We start from the raw sequence: 17,184 nt of genomic DNA, 5'->3' as shown, positions 1-17,184 counted from the left end.
AAAGACTTGGAAAAGGAAAATAATAAAGGCAAGAAGAATCAGACTCCATATTATATTCTTGCCTATTTGCCATTGTTAAAATGACAAAAAAAGCGCAGAGTAGATACAATCATATCAGTACAGAGATGCTTTCACTACAAACATGAAAAAACTGTATTGGCATAAGTTAGCCTTATACAGATTTAACTATGACCATGCTTCTTCAACAATATAATTATTTGAAAGAACAGAAAAAAGTCACATCCCCAAATAAAACAATTTTACTAAAAAAACCCACAGACTAGAATGCAAAGAAATAACCTGGTGTTACAGAAATAAGATGCAAGGCAAGAGAAAGACCTTTTCAAAAATAGGAATTAAGGAACATCTACCAGACCAACTTGATTTCTGCACTTGGTACAATCATAGCATCTGATGACCAGTGTACACAAAGTCATCAAAGTACCAACGATATTTAATACTGTGTTACCGTAATAACGGAAATTTAGTTTGCACTTAAAATTGTGGCTTCTTCCTTTTAGAAGAGAATGCCTGTAAAGTCATTGTAGCATATTTCTCTTCCAAAGTCATATATATAATTTAACTATTGGAAACAAAAAACTCAAAAACATTCAAATACAGGGTTTTTTTAATGGTGAAAATATTGCATCAAAATTTCTTATGCAACAACCATTTTCCCACGATGAGCCACAGAAGAAAACAGACATTTGTCTTTATGCTTCTTACTTTCAGACTAGTAAGTATATGAAATGTTGTTTCTATTGAATTGTCTGACAATAACTCTACATGAAATATTAACTGATGTGATGTTTAAAGTATGAGATAGAAAAGAAAGAAAAAATTTACTTTAAGAGGTGGCACTACTTAACATTTTTAAAGATTTCTTTTGTACTTTAGAAATAATAAGAAAGTCTTTGATTTTCTATATACCATTTACAGAGGTTTAACTATATATCATACAAATGCTTTCAGTTTTTATCCAAATGTGCTGTTAAATTACCCATGTAATTATCCGAAGAGAAATCATTATACTTTTTTATTGTTAATTTTATTAACACTTTAGTGGGAAGAATTTGGTTGTATTTAAATTCAGCTGTCACAGTCTTTATTAGTACAATTAAAGGGATCATTTCCGTATTATTCTAGAGGGTGGTTTTTTGCAGGGGTGTTTAATTACGGAGTTACAGCAACAACAGAAAGTTAATGGGCAAAAATATAGGCAAAAATCTATGGTTAAACTTAGAACAAAATACAGTTCTCTCTGATCCCAGTAGTAAAATCTGTTTTTAAATATACTGCCATTAAAAAGAAATTACAACGGTTCTTTCTAAAATGGGTGACATGACATGACAGCTGTATGTAGTTTAGGAAGCCCTCCCATAAGATACGGTGGCCCTGAGTTGAGTAATCAGATAAAATCTGTTACAGATGAAGAAACATATATATCTTAAAGACAGGTATATTCAAATATCTGCTTACAGAGCCTTGTACAGACAAAGCAGATATCACTTTTGATATACCACTATTATAATATCTTATTTCTTCATCAATAAATGCAGCACCATTATTTCCCTGCCTTTTGTGTGCATTACAGTGAAGCTGAGTCAGCAAGTATTACACTTTTATGCAATTCCACTGATTTAAAGTGAATAAGAACAAAATAGCTTTGCAACCAGTGATCCAGGCATAAAAAATGGAGAATATGGACTGCAAATTAAAATTAATTTCTAGATATGAAGTTCAAAACTAAGATAGATGTGCTAAAGAGGGAAACAGAAGATCAGCCTACTTCCATAAAGAAATTTCTAATTTCAGGTGAAGGTGGGACACTGATGTCATCTGCTTCAGATTTTAAAGAGGGATTTCTGCTATCTTGAGTATCCTTATTTGGAAAAGGATGAGAATTAGGGAAACAATGAATTAGCAAATGCAAAAAATTCAAGCAAATTCACATCCATTGCTCTTTGACAGAGTAAAATTAACTTTTATCTACAGGGAGTAATTCAATTTAAGGATAATCTGGGGGAAAAAGAAAAAAAAATTAAAGGGAAGCTATAAGACCTCTGACTATACTCTCCTTCATTCCAAGGGATCCACAGAGTTTAAAGAAGAATGATGTGGAAAAACTGTATGGAGATTTCGTTGTTTGGCTTCTTATTATGGGTTTTTCCCATCAATGCAGGTGAAAAATCCATACATCTGGTTGATCAAATAATGAGAGCTCCTAAATCCTTTCACTTTTGGCATTTTATGATTTCCTGTCTACATGGCAGCACTATGGCATAACTAAATCTCTGCTCCAGATAATTTTTTACTGGAAGAAAGGATTGAAAATCATGAAGAAAACTGCCTTTCATTTATGTGCAGAAAAACACTATATTTTTGCTGTTAAAGTTTTTGCTCACATTTAATGTGTATAAAAATTTATAATATTAAAAATAAACTTAACATTGCAATCAAAACTGTAACTGAGTTTACACTTGTTATTGTATTATAATGAGAAAAAAGATACCTTTTTTGTTTTCTAAACTGAATAGCATTCCTCAGAAGCACAAATATTTTTATTTTAAATCAATAATGAAAACAGCGTAGGGTTGTGTTTTTCAACTAAAACTGGAAGAGAAAAGTTTAGGACTGTTTGTAGATGTGTCTAGTTTAACAGTTTCATGTGTTGGATGTGACTTTCACAGTCTGTTGGCAGTTTGCAAGAAAGCCATCACACCTGTGACTTGGTTGTTGATTAATGAGTCTTTCAACTCATCGCTACCATCTGAAGAAGGGCCGTGGCCTTTCTAAGCTTCACTGGTTTATTCGCCTTCAACTGTAGTCCTACCAAGGTATCTTCCATAAAGAAAATCACACCTGGTTAAGGCTAATGAAAACCTCAATATGTCATTTTCTAGACAAGTCAAAAAGCATGTAAAACTAGACAAAAGATGTATTCAAGCAACATGAATGCAGTTTTGTCATAACCTATCAATCCTAAGACTAACATAAAAAAGCTTTCCTCAATGACATTTTTCAGTGTCAACTATTAGAATGACAATTTTGAATTCCCTCTTTACTACATGATGCAAGATGCATAATGGTTTCCAACTCTTTACAAAGACAGAGTTTTCTTGTCAGATCCCAGAAAGAAGTTTACAGAAAAAACAGTTTTTCTGGGCCAGATCATCAGTCAGCATGTTAGCTCAGAAGCTATCAAATCACAGTACCTATGCAGATTTTAAGCTGACTACTCAAATCACAGTACCTATTAAGAGCATATGTGCTCAAGTGCCCAACTCTGCAGTATCCTCAAAACTGTGTCAGGATCATAAATCTTTTAAGGACAGCTTGACTCTGACAACTGGGCCTGGGGGAGGGTGAATTAGGACTTTGGGTCATTTCATCCTTCCTTAAGCAATTAACTGTTGAATCGAGGTGCGCTGTACAGGACAGGGGAAGTTCAGCCAGGAAGGCCATTTGAGAAGGCAAACAAGCTGCGGGAGAGCTGTTGGTATGGGAAAGAGAGTGGAAAGCAGAGAGGGAATAGCTACAGCTGGGAAGGTCTGTCATCTCTGTAATAGCAACCACCAGAACCTAACTACTTGCTTTGTGGTAGCAACAGCAAATATCTCTGGGTCAAGAGAAAGCATACAGCTGTTCCCCATCTCCTTCAAGGAAAAACTGATGAGCCTGATGAAAACTACCACTTTCTAAGACAACTGCAAGGTAATTCAAGTTAGTGAAGCAATTTCTTACTGACATATATGTAAAGCTAACCACTAGTTGCCAGCTACAACTGTGCACATCAACAGTTCCCATGGATCAGTTTCTATATGGTAATTTTTGTATCTTTAAATTTAGTCACAAAAAGCTAGGTTCTACTCATGGCTTTGCTATAGAGTAATTTTGCAATGCAGAAGAAAGCTTAAAGGTGACTGCAGGACCAGATTTTCCATCTGTTAAACTGTGATATTAATACTTCCTTCTCTGCCTTACAGGGGATTTGCATGTCTCAACTCATTACAGCTTGCAAAGAAATTGAGATCCTTGTATGAAAATTGATTTATTCTGTATTACTAGCATTTTGCTGAAAATCCATAATCTAAAAGAAGCAGAAGGAAGAAACAACAGGTTGGCAGGCAAACCAGACTTTTAGCTTGTTGGCTTGTGTCTTGTAGCATTTTCCTTTGCAATTATAGTGAGAAAGTCCATAGATGAGATGAGTAGCTAGGCCGTGCATACAGCTAGAATAGTCAGGACTTGGGCTTGCATTAACACACGTTTAGAGCTTTTTTACACACCTATGATCACTATATGTAAACTTGGATCAGAAAGGCTCAGAAAGAAGAAAAGGAGAGATATGAAAAAGACGAACATGATTATCTCCACTTAAGAATCCTTATTGTGCAACAGGATGTGAGACAGAGTTGAAAGGAAGGCAAATTATTTGCAGATTGAAAGAATGTATCTATTTTTAAGAAAAGCCAGAAGGTTATGGGATGCCAGTCACCAGGTTAATTAGATAACAGTATAAAATATTGTTGTGTTAAACAGACTTCCACTTATTTGTGGTTGCAGTATACAAAAATATCTAGTTATGAAGAAAAGATGTACATTTTTAAAGAAACAGATGAGATGTGAATCCTAACAATAAATGCATAATGCATTATTAATAACACTAACACTCTGCATTTACTTAGATTTTTTTCATCAAAGCATATCAAAGGACATAAAAATATGGACAAATGTTGTTATCTAATTTTAAATGGGAAAACCAAGATGCAGTGAACTGTTAGAAAAATATGTTTTAGCTCACAGTCCTATGCTTTACCCAGTAGACGATGCTTAATATGCTTTTTAATGCAAAACATGTATAAAAATGGAAATAACATCAAATTAGAAACATACCTTATTTAAATAATTTTACCAGCTCTCTTATAAGTAACAGCTATCAGTACATACTTCCATACTCTATATATGTAATGCCTCATCATAAGGGACTTCTCTTTACTAAAAAGGCATTAATACTAACTAAGGTTAACTGGGATACAGCAGTCCCCTGCTTTTTAGCACCTCTTGTTGGAGAATATTGGGTTTTTTTGTAACAATGGAGCGTGTGGATTCAGTAACATGTCTGCAAGAGAAAGAGAATGCTAACAACCAGCAAGGTCTAAAGAACACTGCATATTGAAAGTCTCACCTTCAGCCTCACTTATGTGTGGAATGCATGATACAGCTGTATACATAATAATGGCTAGAGTGGCATTCAAACAGTGTGTTTCCTTTTGCTTGCCAACGTACATTCTGCCACCAATGCTTTAAAACTGTCAGGCAGGGAACTAAGCCTACTTCTGACAGGTACTCTGAGATCCGGGTGTAGCTTCATTAGCCATGTCAGAAGAGTATAAGCAAGTGTCCTTATGTTAATGGATGTGACATACACTTTGTTAATGACCAACTCATTTTTATGGAAAAAGTTCCTTGCTTATCCAAAGTGGATTTTTTTTTCTTTTTAATTTTTTCTGGGGGGATATATACACCAGTACATCTAAAAGTGACTCTGTGGTCAACCAAGAGATGTGCTTTCAGCTGCTTCTTTGGATATGGCAACCATGGGATATAAATGTCTCTCATAGTCTCACCATGCATTTCAGCAAGCCTGTTCTCATAGGCATTATCAGGACACCAGTTACAATCTCACCAAGCAGGTGGTGGTCATTACTGCAGTGTTAATGGCATCAACGTTCTCCATCAACACAACATTAACAGTTGACTTGTAACTATAACAGTAACATGGATTTCCAGTATCCAACAATTTGGATATGGAAGGTCTAGGGCATCTGCAGTCTGGAAGAAGGATTGACTAACACATCCAAAAGTACACTAGATGTAACACTGGCATCCTCTGCCATGCAGTTATGGCTTATATCTTAGTGGCATGCCAGCAGCAACTCTTCCACTATTTGTTTCTTCTACAAAGAATATTGTCAGAGAATGCTATCTTTTTGTATCCTTGATGTCTTCACTTATTTCACAGATTCAGGCTCATACAGAGTCATATAAAAATCTTTCATAAAAAAGAAAGTGCATGCAGTTTGCTGACATTCTTTTCAATTTCAAAATTTCATAATACATTTTTCCATGTGTTGATAAAACTGGATTTTAAAAGAGCATTTTCTGGATATCTAGATAATCAACAACACAATGAATATAAACATTTCCTATAAATAGTTCACCATATGGCTACCATTCTCAACAGATGGTGTCTGTGTATCCACTAGAATATACAAGAGCTATGCAGATTTTGCCCTGCAATCATTCAAAATTATAAACAAGAATTCTTGACTTAATTTTAGTTTTACTAAGCTTTAATCAATGTTAAAACATATAATCAGATCATCTAAGTGTAGTATGAGAGAAATGCCACAACTTTATTAATAAATTCATCTACAAAAGGCAAGTAGACAGGCCTCACCAAATCCATAAAAAGGTTTTCCAAAGAGATCAGCTTCCTCAGCATAAAGGGATCTTTCTTAATCTTAGCACACCACCCTGCTGCCAGGGATAGGCCCAGTAATTTGTCAGACAGAATGCAGTCTAGACTATGTTAAGGCAAATTCTGACGTCCTATTAGTGCCAGCATTTATGTAGATTTGGTAGTAATATCATTACAAAACATACTAAGTATTTTACCAGATTTTAGCATAAAGCAAAATTATTAGTGGATGATAGTTTCCCTGAAGTCATACATAAACAATTCCAGGTTTTCTACTGTACTTTCAGAAGCTGCTGGGCTGCTGAAAGTATTTATCAAAGGAATGCATGACTGGAAGTAAAACACCAGGTCAGTCCTGTTTCATCTAAAAACTACTTATGATCCCACCACCACACAAACACTGTCTGAAAAACTGTTCCTAAGCTTTACTGTTCTGTCTGTTGGAAATCATCGTCCAATTCCCAGTCTGCATCTTTTTCATGGCTGTTCTTACCCACTTGAATAAATACTGTTTTTAACTTGCATAGTTTCTCTAACATGGTGATGTTTCTCATCTGATGCATTTATGTTAAACCAACATATCCCCTTTCAGTTTTTAAATCGCTAGGCTTCCTGTTCTTAATATCTTATAGCATGTCAAGGCCAAGAGCAGTCAGGTACAAGTTCTTCTCTGTCTGTTCCTGTAATTGCTTGAATGCTTCTGCTCACATGCACATACATCCATCATTCCAACAAAATCATTACTCATTCCCCTGCATTGGTACCCAGTGCTCTGTGAAACTTGTCTAACCAGAAAGGAGGGAAGCCCCTCAGCAAATTAATTCAGTATGGGAGAATGGCTACTTGTTTTTCAAATGTCTTGGTTGTTCCTCATAATTACAGTGAATGGAATGTACTTATTCTCTACAGTAATATACACAATGCTGCTGAAAGTCCTATAGAACTGCAGAAAGGAGGTTACATCTCAAAACTATAACCCAGCAAAGTATTAATACTTTATAACCGTGTACAAGCTGACTGAGATACTTCTCTGAAAATAAATACAAACAAGACCAGAAAGTATTTAACTCATATATCATAAAGGGGAATACATAAACAAGAAGTGAAATTTACTTTTATGGATTAGTCACTAAAACAGGTATTTTCAAGTGCACTGATATTAAAATGTGTACAAAGACATTGGCCAGATAGTTTGAAAAAAATATATATATATATACACACACACTTATATACATATAGATATATATAAATAGTTGATACAGTAGTTTGTGGAAACAACTTCAACATAGCTACTTATTTAGCCAGTCAATAAAAACATTTTTTTTCTTTATGAACAAGACATTCATTAGAAGTTGAGATATCTGTCAATTAAACAATAACTAAAAGCTGGTGCTGCTCTTGCCTTATTATATATGTATTAAAGGTAAGGAACTCCCTTTTGGTAATGAAAATATCTAAGGATGTATGCATGAGTGCCAAGACAACTGCAAAAGCAGTATGTATCTGTGTAACTGTGCAGGACATTTCTGCAAACCAGTGTAAATCAAATACTATAAATCAGCTAACTATTAACAGGTCGACTTATTAAAAGATATTATTTCAAGTAAAACTGAAAAGCATGTAACTTGTATTTCATCTATTCAGCCAGAACTATGAGAAAACACACCAGAAATAAAACTAGAAAGGTAAAGAAAGCATCTACGTATTCCCTTTTCTCCTACGAGCAAAACTTTGTTATAGTTTCTAAAGGTCTAAACTGTAAATAGGCATGAATATTAATTTTTTGTTATTGGTTACTACCCAACTTTAATAGGCTATTCTCTATAACCTTTTACATTTGATAACCTTGAAATAAGATAATATCACTAACTACCCATATCTTTCATTTGAAGGAAATCTAAACATTTTTACTTTGAGAATCATAGGAATGGGTAGAACAGATTCACACACACATGGAGTCAGCAGTGAGTAGTACACAACTCATTCCCTTTTTAACCCATCCTAGAAGCCTTTTACTTCCCCCTAACCACCATCTAATTAATTCACCTACCACTTGGCAGGCTCTGGGACAACGCTCCCATAACCCCCTCCCATCTAACTCAGTCATTAACTAGGTTAGGGGAGCATTTCCCTTGTAAATGAGTCCCCTAAGCATTTTTAATATTTTTCCACAAAAGAGAGAGCAGAACATATTTATTTTACTTCATATACAACAGACAGTATTTCTCTTTAAGCATAAAAAAGGAAATAGTCCTCAGTATCACTGTGAACAGACAAAAATATTTTTGCCTGCACAGAAGTAACTGATAAAGGAAAGCTATTAGAATGTGTTAAAGAAATGAATAATGAAAACAGTATGGCACTCTGCTTTATAAACCAATAGTTCTAACTCTTTTCAAACACTGCCCTTAGTTTTGTTTGGCTCATCTCAGGGAGGAGATAGTAGAAACAGAATGGGTCTATCAAAAATAGGTCAAAATAATGACACACAACCATTCAGCCTGAACCCTAACTCCTGAGCACAAGCAAGGCTGCGATTAATGCATTTTTAGGAGTATGAAGAATCATCTAAAGACAGGGCTTACTTGAGTCCAGCTTGCTTGACTAAGCACAAGACCAGCAAGAACTGGCCTAGCCAGCTGAAAAACACGATCAGACATACTTTAGCTGTGCTAAAAATAACGTGATATGAAGACAGGCTGTGGTGAAGATGCTGGAAAATATGGCAGATATCTGGATTAGCAGTTCTGCTTAATGCTTATAACAGGCTTAAATGATCTGTTGGTCTGTAAACCAGAGAACGTAGTACTTAAAGGTTTGAATAATAAATCTATGAGCTAATCATTAACGTCTTGCATAATGTCACTTCTAGATGAGAATTTCCATGTCATGTAGAAGGGAAATGAATGGAGACATTTTCAAATTAGGAAAGATGACAACAATCAGGGCACTTAGTAAAAATAAAAAAAGAAAGAAAAGATGCAGACAATGGATGATATGACAAAAGCATGAATACTGAGAGGAACAGAGAAAGTATATATATGGTTTTTCTACACTATAAAGAGATCAAAAATAAGTACAAAATGTGTCTCAAGTCAGCAGAGAAGATGAAATGCCCACAGAAAATGCTCCCTCTGCAAATCACAGCAGTCTCTTCTACTCCCTTTGGCTCATATTGATGACATCAACATGAAGGGAAGTATAAGAACCACCCTGAGTCTAAGTTCTTATTAGAGTCTTTTTAAAAGGGCAAACTACTTCATTTTTAATGAAGGACAAGTGTTAGGAATCAGCAGGGGAACTATTAAAGAAAAAAATTAGTACTGAATTGTCTCTGCCATTTAACATAAAAATGGCACTACTGGTTCGGACCAAAAAAGTCCATGTAGTCCCATGTTCTGTCTCTGGCAGTTGGTAACAAAGGACAACTAGAGGAGAATCGAATGGCAAGAGGGAAAGCACATTTCAGTTCACAACATGTAAATTTTCCTGTTTTCACAAGGATGTAAGTAGCAAATATTTTAGAAAAAAATACCCATTTTTTCCACCTACAAAAACTGAACAAATGTTGCTCCTAATGTGAAAAAGTGAACCATGTGAAAAATGTGTAGTAGTCATGCCCTAATTTTAAAAAGAGATCTAAACCGAAAAAAAAATTAATTCCCTTTAAATTTCCCTTTCAGATAGATTTGCACTCTGAAAAGATTCCAGCAGAAGGGAGATATTCAGATTGTGCAGACACTAGAATTAAATTTCAGCACTGATTTAGAGAAGTTCAGTCAGCAACAATTGCAAATATTTCAGACAACAGTTACAGCACAAGTTGCAAGCATTATGAAATAAATTCCTTGCTTTCAGAGAGCAAAGGCTTCTATGATTTTAGCTACAAGGATATCTTCTGAGTGGTATGAGAATAGGATATTCCCTTTACCTTCTCTATAGCCTACAGAATAAAAGATACCCTTAAATTCAAACCTGATACATTAGCAGAAAAACCTCGGCTATGAAAAACGACATTAATTACATGTAAATATCATGTGGTTAAGGGCATTTCATAATTACCTTAAAAGGCACAGTTAAAAAGCCAGAGTGACAATAACTCTACCACCTATATGAGGAATTGAAATCAGAAATGCCCAGAACTGAAAGTATTCATTACCAGAAGTAACAGTTGTGTACTCTACAGAACAGGACTGCAAAAAGAAGAAAATCCTGTGCATACTTAAACTTGGTCTGAGTCGAGAATATATATATTTTTTAATCCAAGAAGTCTTACACAAATGTAGCACATTAGCTCTACCTGCAGAAGATTTGAACATTTTATTTGTACACCTACATCTTTTAACCTATTTCTGAATTTAACGAGTATCATTCATTCATTAAATGTATCTGCTTATATATCTGCTTATATCTGCATACATTAAATATATCTGCTTATCAATTAAGCAGTCAATTTTTACAAGTAAAAATAAGCATTAGGATATTAAAACATGCTCCAAAATCTTAAAACTATTGAAGAAATACTTTCTGTTTCTAGCTGTACTTGTCATGCCCTCACTGGATTTAGGACTCACTGAGACTTGAACAAACATTCCCCAAAGTTCCGTGCTATACAGCTGAAATCTCCCTGAGCCGTATAGATTTGGAAAAGTTAAAAGTTACTTGTTACTTTTTAAAGCACTATGTATTGGCAATACCAACAAAGACTCAGGTCGCAGCCAGAAAACCATATTAAGTCCTCAAAATAAGAATTATAACTAACTTGTCATGCACAAAATGCAGAAAAACAGTAAGTATTTCCATTTTAAAACTGCGTCATTTAAAAATAATTTATTTCATAAATTGCACTGGTAAAAATCTCTGTGCATAGACCATTATAAAGTAAAACAGAAAATTGAAAAGTGCAGTTGTTTGCCAGAATCCCATTACCTGTGTGCCAGCAGCACCCTGAAGGTCATCTGATTCAGTCCCAAATAACTTGGCAGCAAGTTTGACCAATCCCAGTTCCATTCAGTAATGGCTGACTGTTGATACATGGGAAGAAGCTATTGTTAGTTATTAATCAGTGTTAATATGATCAGTAAATTAAAGCTCCAGCTGTGATATACTAACCAAGAAGGAGGGGGGGTCTAGAACAAGGACTTAGACAGATGATATCAATCATGTCCACAGAAGACAGTTTTTATTCCAGTAAGACAGCAATTAATTCATAAATCCATTTGGGGATGTAACCATTATTTATAAAAAGATAAATCAATTTTTGAACCGTTATTCTTCCAACTGTTAATGGCATTYTGCCCAACCACTTTGTCTGAAAGCTTGACTCTTTTTTGAAAAGCAAAATAATTGACAATTTTAACAGCAATTAACATTTTCTACTGTTAGCAAAAAGTTTGTCATGAAAAACTTAGTAAAGTTGGAACTCAAGATGTAACCTATATCTTAATTAGAGAATGATGGTTTACTTCTCTATTTTTTGTAAGGCACTCTAGTTACCAGATGGTTATTATAAATATTAATAAGTCTAGACAATATGAACTAACATAACCCCATACTGCTTACTTAATAAATAAAAAGATCTACAATTACAGTGGACAGACAAAAGACTACACATGATATTCTTATGTTTACAAAACAGTACTGCCTGTTGTATAAAATTAATTTTTTCATTTCCCATACTGGTCAAGTAATGACTACAACTCAACATTCGTGGGAGATAATCATTCAAAAATTATTATTGTAACACTAGGAGGGCATTGAGTGCTTAAAAAATTGAGGATGCTAGTCAAAACAATGGAAATATCTTGCATTGTATCTTTTTCTTCTTAGCACCTGGTGCTTCTGGAAGAAAAGAATCAATGCAATTCCTCCAGGTAATCCCTCCCCTTCCTTCCATCTTTATTTTATTCCCATCCTTCTTTTCATTTGATTTTCTCACTAACCCTCATCTCTGGCATGCACTGCAAGGTAAGATAAAAAAGACAGGTGAAATACAGAGTAAGAAATTGAGAAAAGACTAGCTAAAGAAAGAATAACATAAAGTGAAAGTGGAAAATGAATGAAGAAGCAAACATCTGATAAACAAGAAATGATGGGAAGAGTCAACTAAGAGAATCGTGGGAATGAGAACAAGTAAATGAGCAGTAGATGAATAGGAGGGAGAAAACAGGCAAGTGTTCAATCCTCTATAATGAATTAAAAATAAATGAATAAATAAATATTGAGGAAATACTTGTAAAAATCAAGCAGGATAAAACGGAGGAGCTGAACAGACAGTAGTAAATGTCATAAAAGCAAATAGGAAAATTTATAAATACACCAGATAACAACTTAGTCCACCAGACCAATCAGTGCTAGCCAAAAATAAAGGATCTGTTAAAAAAAAAAAAAAAAAGTCATTTCAGAAAAGGAAAATTATTTCTTTGTAGTATTTTTCTTCATTGGACTGGGGAGGAGTTGTATAGCTTAGGCTTACTCTTATTAGACAATAAAGCAGCAGCACTGGCAGAGATTGAGGTGTCAGGACAAATTGATAAAAATCAAGAGCAACAAGTTACTAGGACCAGATGGTGATTATTCAAGATTTTGCAGGAATGTAAGAATGAGGTGGCTGATTGGTAACAGAAATGACACACTTCCTAAAATCAGCTATTGAACTAGAGGGCTGGAAGGTAAGAAATGTACATATCTTTAATAAAAGTGCTAGAGCAGATCTGAAAAATAATGGATCAGTGGCCTTTATTTCAGGAACCATAAAGTTGGTAGAAATTATAATTAAGTAACTTGCTAAATATGACATGCTGGTGACAAATTAGCAAAGCTTCAGAAAAGGAAACTCATCCACTCTAGTATACTACAATTTTTACATCTTCCAGCAAACAATATAAGAAATTTTCTTTCAGAAAGCTTTTAAAATAATTTCTTTAAAGAATCCTGTCATGAGGAAGCTAAGAGCATGTCTACACTATATAACACAATACAGTACAGAGATTCTTTGGTTAGAGCTGCACCAGCTCTCTGGAATCATAAGCAGTATTGCCCTGCCTACTCCAACCGGGTCTTCAGAGAAAAATTTTTTTTAAATACAATATATAATTAACACATTGACAAAATACATACTCACAAAAAGATTAAATGTTAGTTCATGTATTAAAAACAAATCTAGTTACATTAGATTTAATACAAATCAGTAAGTTAATCATGAATTACAAACTATCAAGCTTCATGGTAGCGGCCAACTGCTAAGAAATGAATTTAAGAAGAAATATATCCCATGGGAAGAAAATTTGATCCTTGCCAATGCTTTTGCATTCTCCATAAGCACTGGCAATAGTCTTCACAAGAGACCAGACACTGAACTATATTGACCACTATTTTATAAATGGAAGGCTCCACACTGCTAAATAAATGTGCAAATTTATGGTAAAGAGAACTAAATTCTTTAATCAAGTGCAGGAAACAAGTCTGTCATTGTCAACAATAGGGTTGCCACATGGTACTTTAAGCACTGTGATTTACTGATTTTTTTTTTTAGTGTTTTTGTTTTTTAATTCTGAGATACCCTCCTGTATTCTGATAACAGATTTTATGCCAAAAATTTACAAAATCCAAAGCAATCTCATACAAATTATCCCTTGTATTTCTGTTGATTAACAGAGTACTGCAAACCTGTCATGTAGCAGAAAAATTCTGCCCTGAGTTGTCACTACTTGAAGGTCTTATTCTACCACACTATTAATGAATTGAGAATTGAGGCACAGTAAGCTTTTTCTGCATTTCATATTGGAATAAGTGATTCTGTACCCTCTTAAATTCCATCAATTTAGTATACATGCAAAGGGACTAATGGAAGAAAAAGTACACTTTTAAAACATGTTCATCTGGAATAAAAAGCCTTGTGAAACTAGTATTAATCTTCCCTTTCAGGATATTAACACTTTGATTGCAACATGACAATGATTCAGCATTCATTAAGCAAATAGGAAAAAAAAATACTAGATATGTTTTACAGCAATATACTTGATGAAATTGCCCAATAATACCACAAGTGAGAAAAGAGGTCATTCCATTTAAAAACAAAATTGTACTGAAAAAGTCTCTTTCTACCAGAAGTCTGTAAAGTGAACTTCATGTAATTAAAATACAATTCATTTTTAAATATTTGGAATCCTGGGTGTAGAGCCAAAGCTGTAGCTGAAACATTAAGAAGACTTGAGAAAGTATAATGTAAATTTTTTTTCAAGTGTCCAAGTGCTTTCAGCAACTACATTCCGTTTTGTGAAGTGACTTAGTCATGTGGCGCTCTAGTGGAGATTTAGGCACCTCGATCTATTTTCTTTAACTTTTACATTATTAGGAAACTAATTTCTAAAAGTAAATTATATTCCTTTACCTATAACTAGCATGGCTTAATGAAAAACATAAAAATGAATGCTTTTCTCATTGTTTGCTCTTTGCCTTGCTTACTCTCATTATTCTGTGAATTCGATGCGTTTCCAAAGCGTCCTTTACATTAGTGTTCAGTATTTCTATGAAGGACTTATCAGGTAAGATTCTGAATGTGCACTTGGAGTTTTGCCATAATTTTCAAAAGGACTAAGCCCTATTTACCATTACACAGATGTAATAAATGTCATTGTTAATAATGGGCTTTCCTTTACTATACTGAACTATCATAGAAAGTGTAAGTAAATGTAAATTGTTCTTACATACAATAATTCTGATAAAAGAAAAGGACAATAGGGCTCTTTGAACATCATACCACTATAAAGGGTGCCCTCATTAGCTTCCCGAGTAATAATGTTCCTTTGCACTTCATCAAATGTGAACTCGTGTAATTAATTCCATTTTCACGATTTCGGTCTCCATCACTATCATGCTTATGAGAAGTATATTACAGTACAGTATAACCAAGGTTCCATATTTTCACAAACCTGATTGAACACTTTTGCACAAGATTGGCTGTGCACCTGGAAAGGGCTGAAGACAGGCTGCTCTTCTCTGCCCTTCAGTGTCAAAGGCAAGCATTGATTGGAGGTAACACTCTCTTCAGAGGAATTCTCACAAGACAGCTGCTCTTTCAAATATTCCTTTTTAAGGGAGAGAACCCCCCCCCCCCAAAACAATATATGTCACTTAGCCTTCTTGACAATAATTTGCCCAAATCATAAATTTACTGTGCGCTTGATAGAAATTCCTTCTAATTAACGGAGAGAGTAAATAAACTCTCTTAAAATAGAAACCTTTCTAAGAGTAACACAGGTCTACAACAAACAGTAAATAATCTCCATCAACATGCAACTGAAGGAATTCCAAATATTATAACATATTGTTTTGAAATTATCATCAAATTTTGTTCTCATTCAGTATATTTGTTAGGTGTAGCTAGCTGAAGCGAAAAATAAACATGTTTTCTATGAGTTGTTCTAATGTATGATGGTTATTATATGATTTCTTTTATATGATAAAGTATACAAAAATATTTAAAGTTATCTTTAGGCAGCATGAAATAGTTACTACATGACTACAAATTAATTGTTCAACGAAAACGTTCAAGCCAGTTTTTAAATACAGGAAATAAAAAATATCCCACTCTTCAAAGCTATTTTTAATTATTTTAACATTCAAAAACTTGAAGCCATTTATGATTTACATGGCAATTTTAGAAACTGCAGTGTAACAGACGCATGATTATTTTGGCCACAATCTTTTCTGTTTTCACTTCTTAAACTACTATGTAAATAAATCATCACTGCATGCCAATAAAGTGTTTTGATTAAATAGAAGCATTTTACTAAGAGCTAGATAATGAAACACTTAAGGATCTATTTGCTGGAAGGACTACTGTGATTAAACAGTTTATTATTATTAAAATGAAACCCATAACGATAGGATTGCCATAACATTGAGCAAGTACTTAAGGTGAGTCTTCATTAAGATGGGTGGGGTGTGAATGGTCCTCTCACYTTGCAGTAACACTGAGACTATAAAAATTTTTCAGACTCGGGTGAGGGAGCGTTCATACTACTTGCCAAGCTGCTCACTGCTCCTAAGTAGGTCTTTCTAAAAAAGTAATTTAATGATCAGCTTAAGCTGATCCAACTGTGGTCTGGCCTATAAGGAACAAATTCCCTCCCAACCTACACGGATTGCAACTACTTCTCCCTTGTGTTGACATGAGCATATGTTGTGAAATCAGCCAGAAAAAAAGACAGGTTTTGGCCAGACCAGCAAGCCACACGATTTCTAGTACCAGCACAAAGGGAGCAGGAATGCACAAGGGCAAGAGAAATAGCATCTCTGATGGTTGCAGCCAATTGTCAGGACTGCTTAAAACAACCACAAAATTATCTGAATGCAAAAAGAGAATTAGAACTCAGAAGTTTTTTCACTTAAGCCAGCAGTCAACTGTGTAATCCGGCTGTGAAACCATACCCTAAGTCTCTTACCTATATTTATTCAGCCTCCAAAACTGTTCGTTTTTTTCCCATTAATTCATTGCTTCATGCCATAATAAAGATGTTGAAGTTATGGTGAAGGGGGTTATTTAAGAGTTATTTCTATACATTCATCATTTTTTAGAAATATACTGTCTTGCTTGCACATATTTTTTCAGTCCCCGTAGACAGTTCTAAAACGACCCTCTGCGTGTCACAGAGCCAGCAGTAGCAGAATCTGTTAGTTTTTCCAGTAGAGATATT

At 34.4% G+C, this 17,184-nt stretch overlaps 1 protein-coding gene across 1 annotated transcript in view; it reads right to left on the bottom strand.

The window, feature by feature from the left end:
* KIAA0825 (KIAA0825 ortholog) overlaps positions 1-17,184 on the bottom strand; it is a 160,588-nt gene that overhangs the window by 12,324 nt on the left and 131,080 nt on the right. Inside the window, exons 22-23 of the mRNA XM_026072634.1 lie at positions 15,418-15,573; positions 11,414-11,508 (exon numbers count right to left, since the gene is read on the bottom strand). Coding sequence (XP_025928419.1) covers positions 11,414-11,508; positions 15,418-15,573 — 251 coding nt within the window. The remainder of the gene's footprint in view (positions 1-11,413; positions 11,509-15,417; positions 15,574-17,184) is intronic.

Source organism: Apteryx rowi, unplaced genomic scaffold (assembly GCF_003343035.1).
Source record: "Apteryx rowi isolate R43461 unplaced genomic scaffold, aptRow1 scaffold_345, whole genome shotgun sequence".
Classification (NCBI taxonomy): domain Eukaryota; kingdom Metazoa; phylum Chordata; class Aves; order Apterygiformes; family Apterygidae; genus Apteryx; species Apteryx rowi.
The sequence above is the reverse complement of the archived record's forward strand: the minus strand, read 5'-3'. Positions and strand labels throughout refer to the sequence as shown.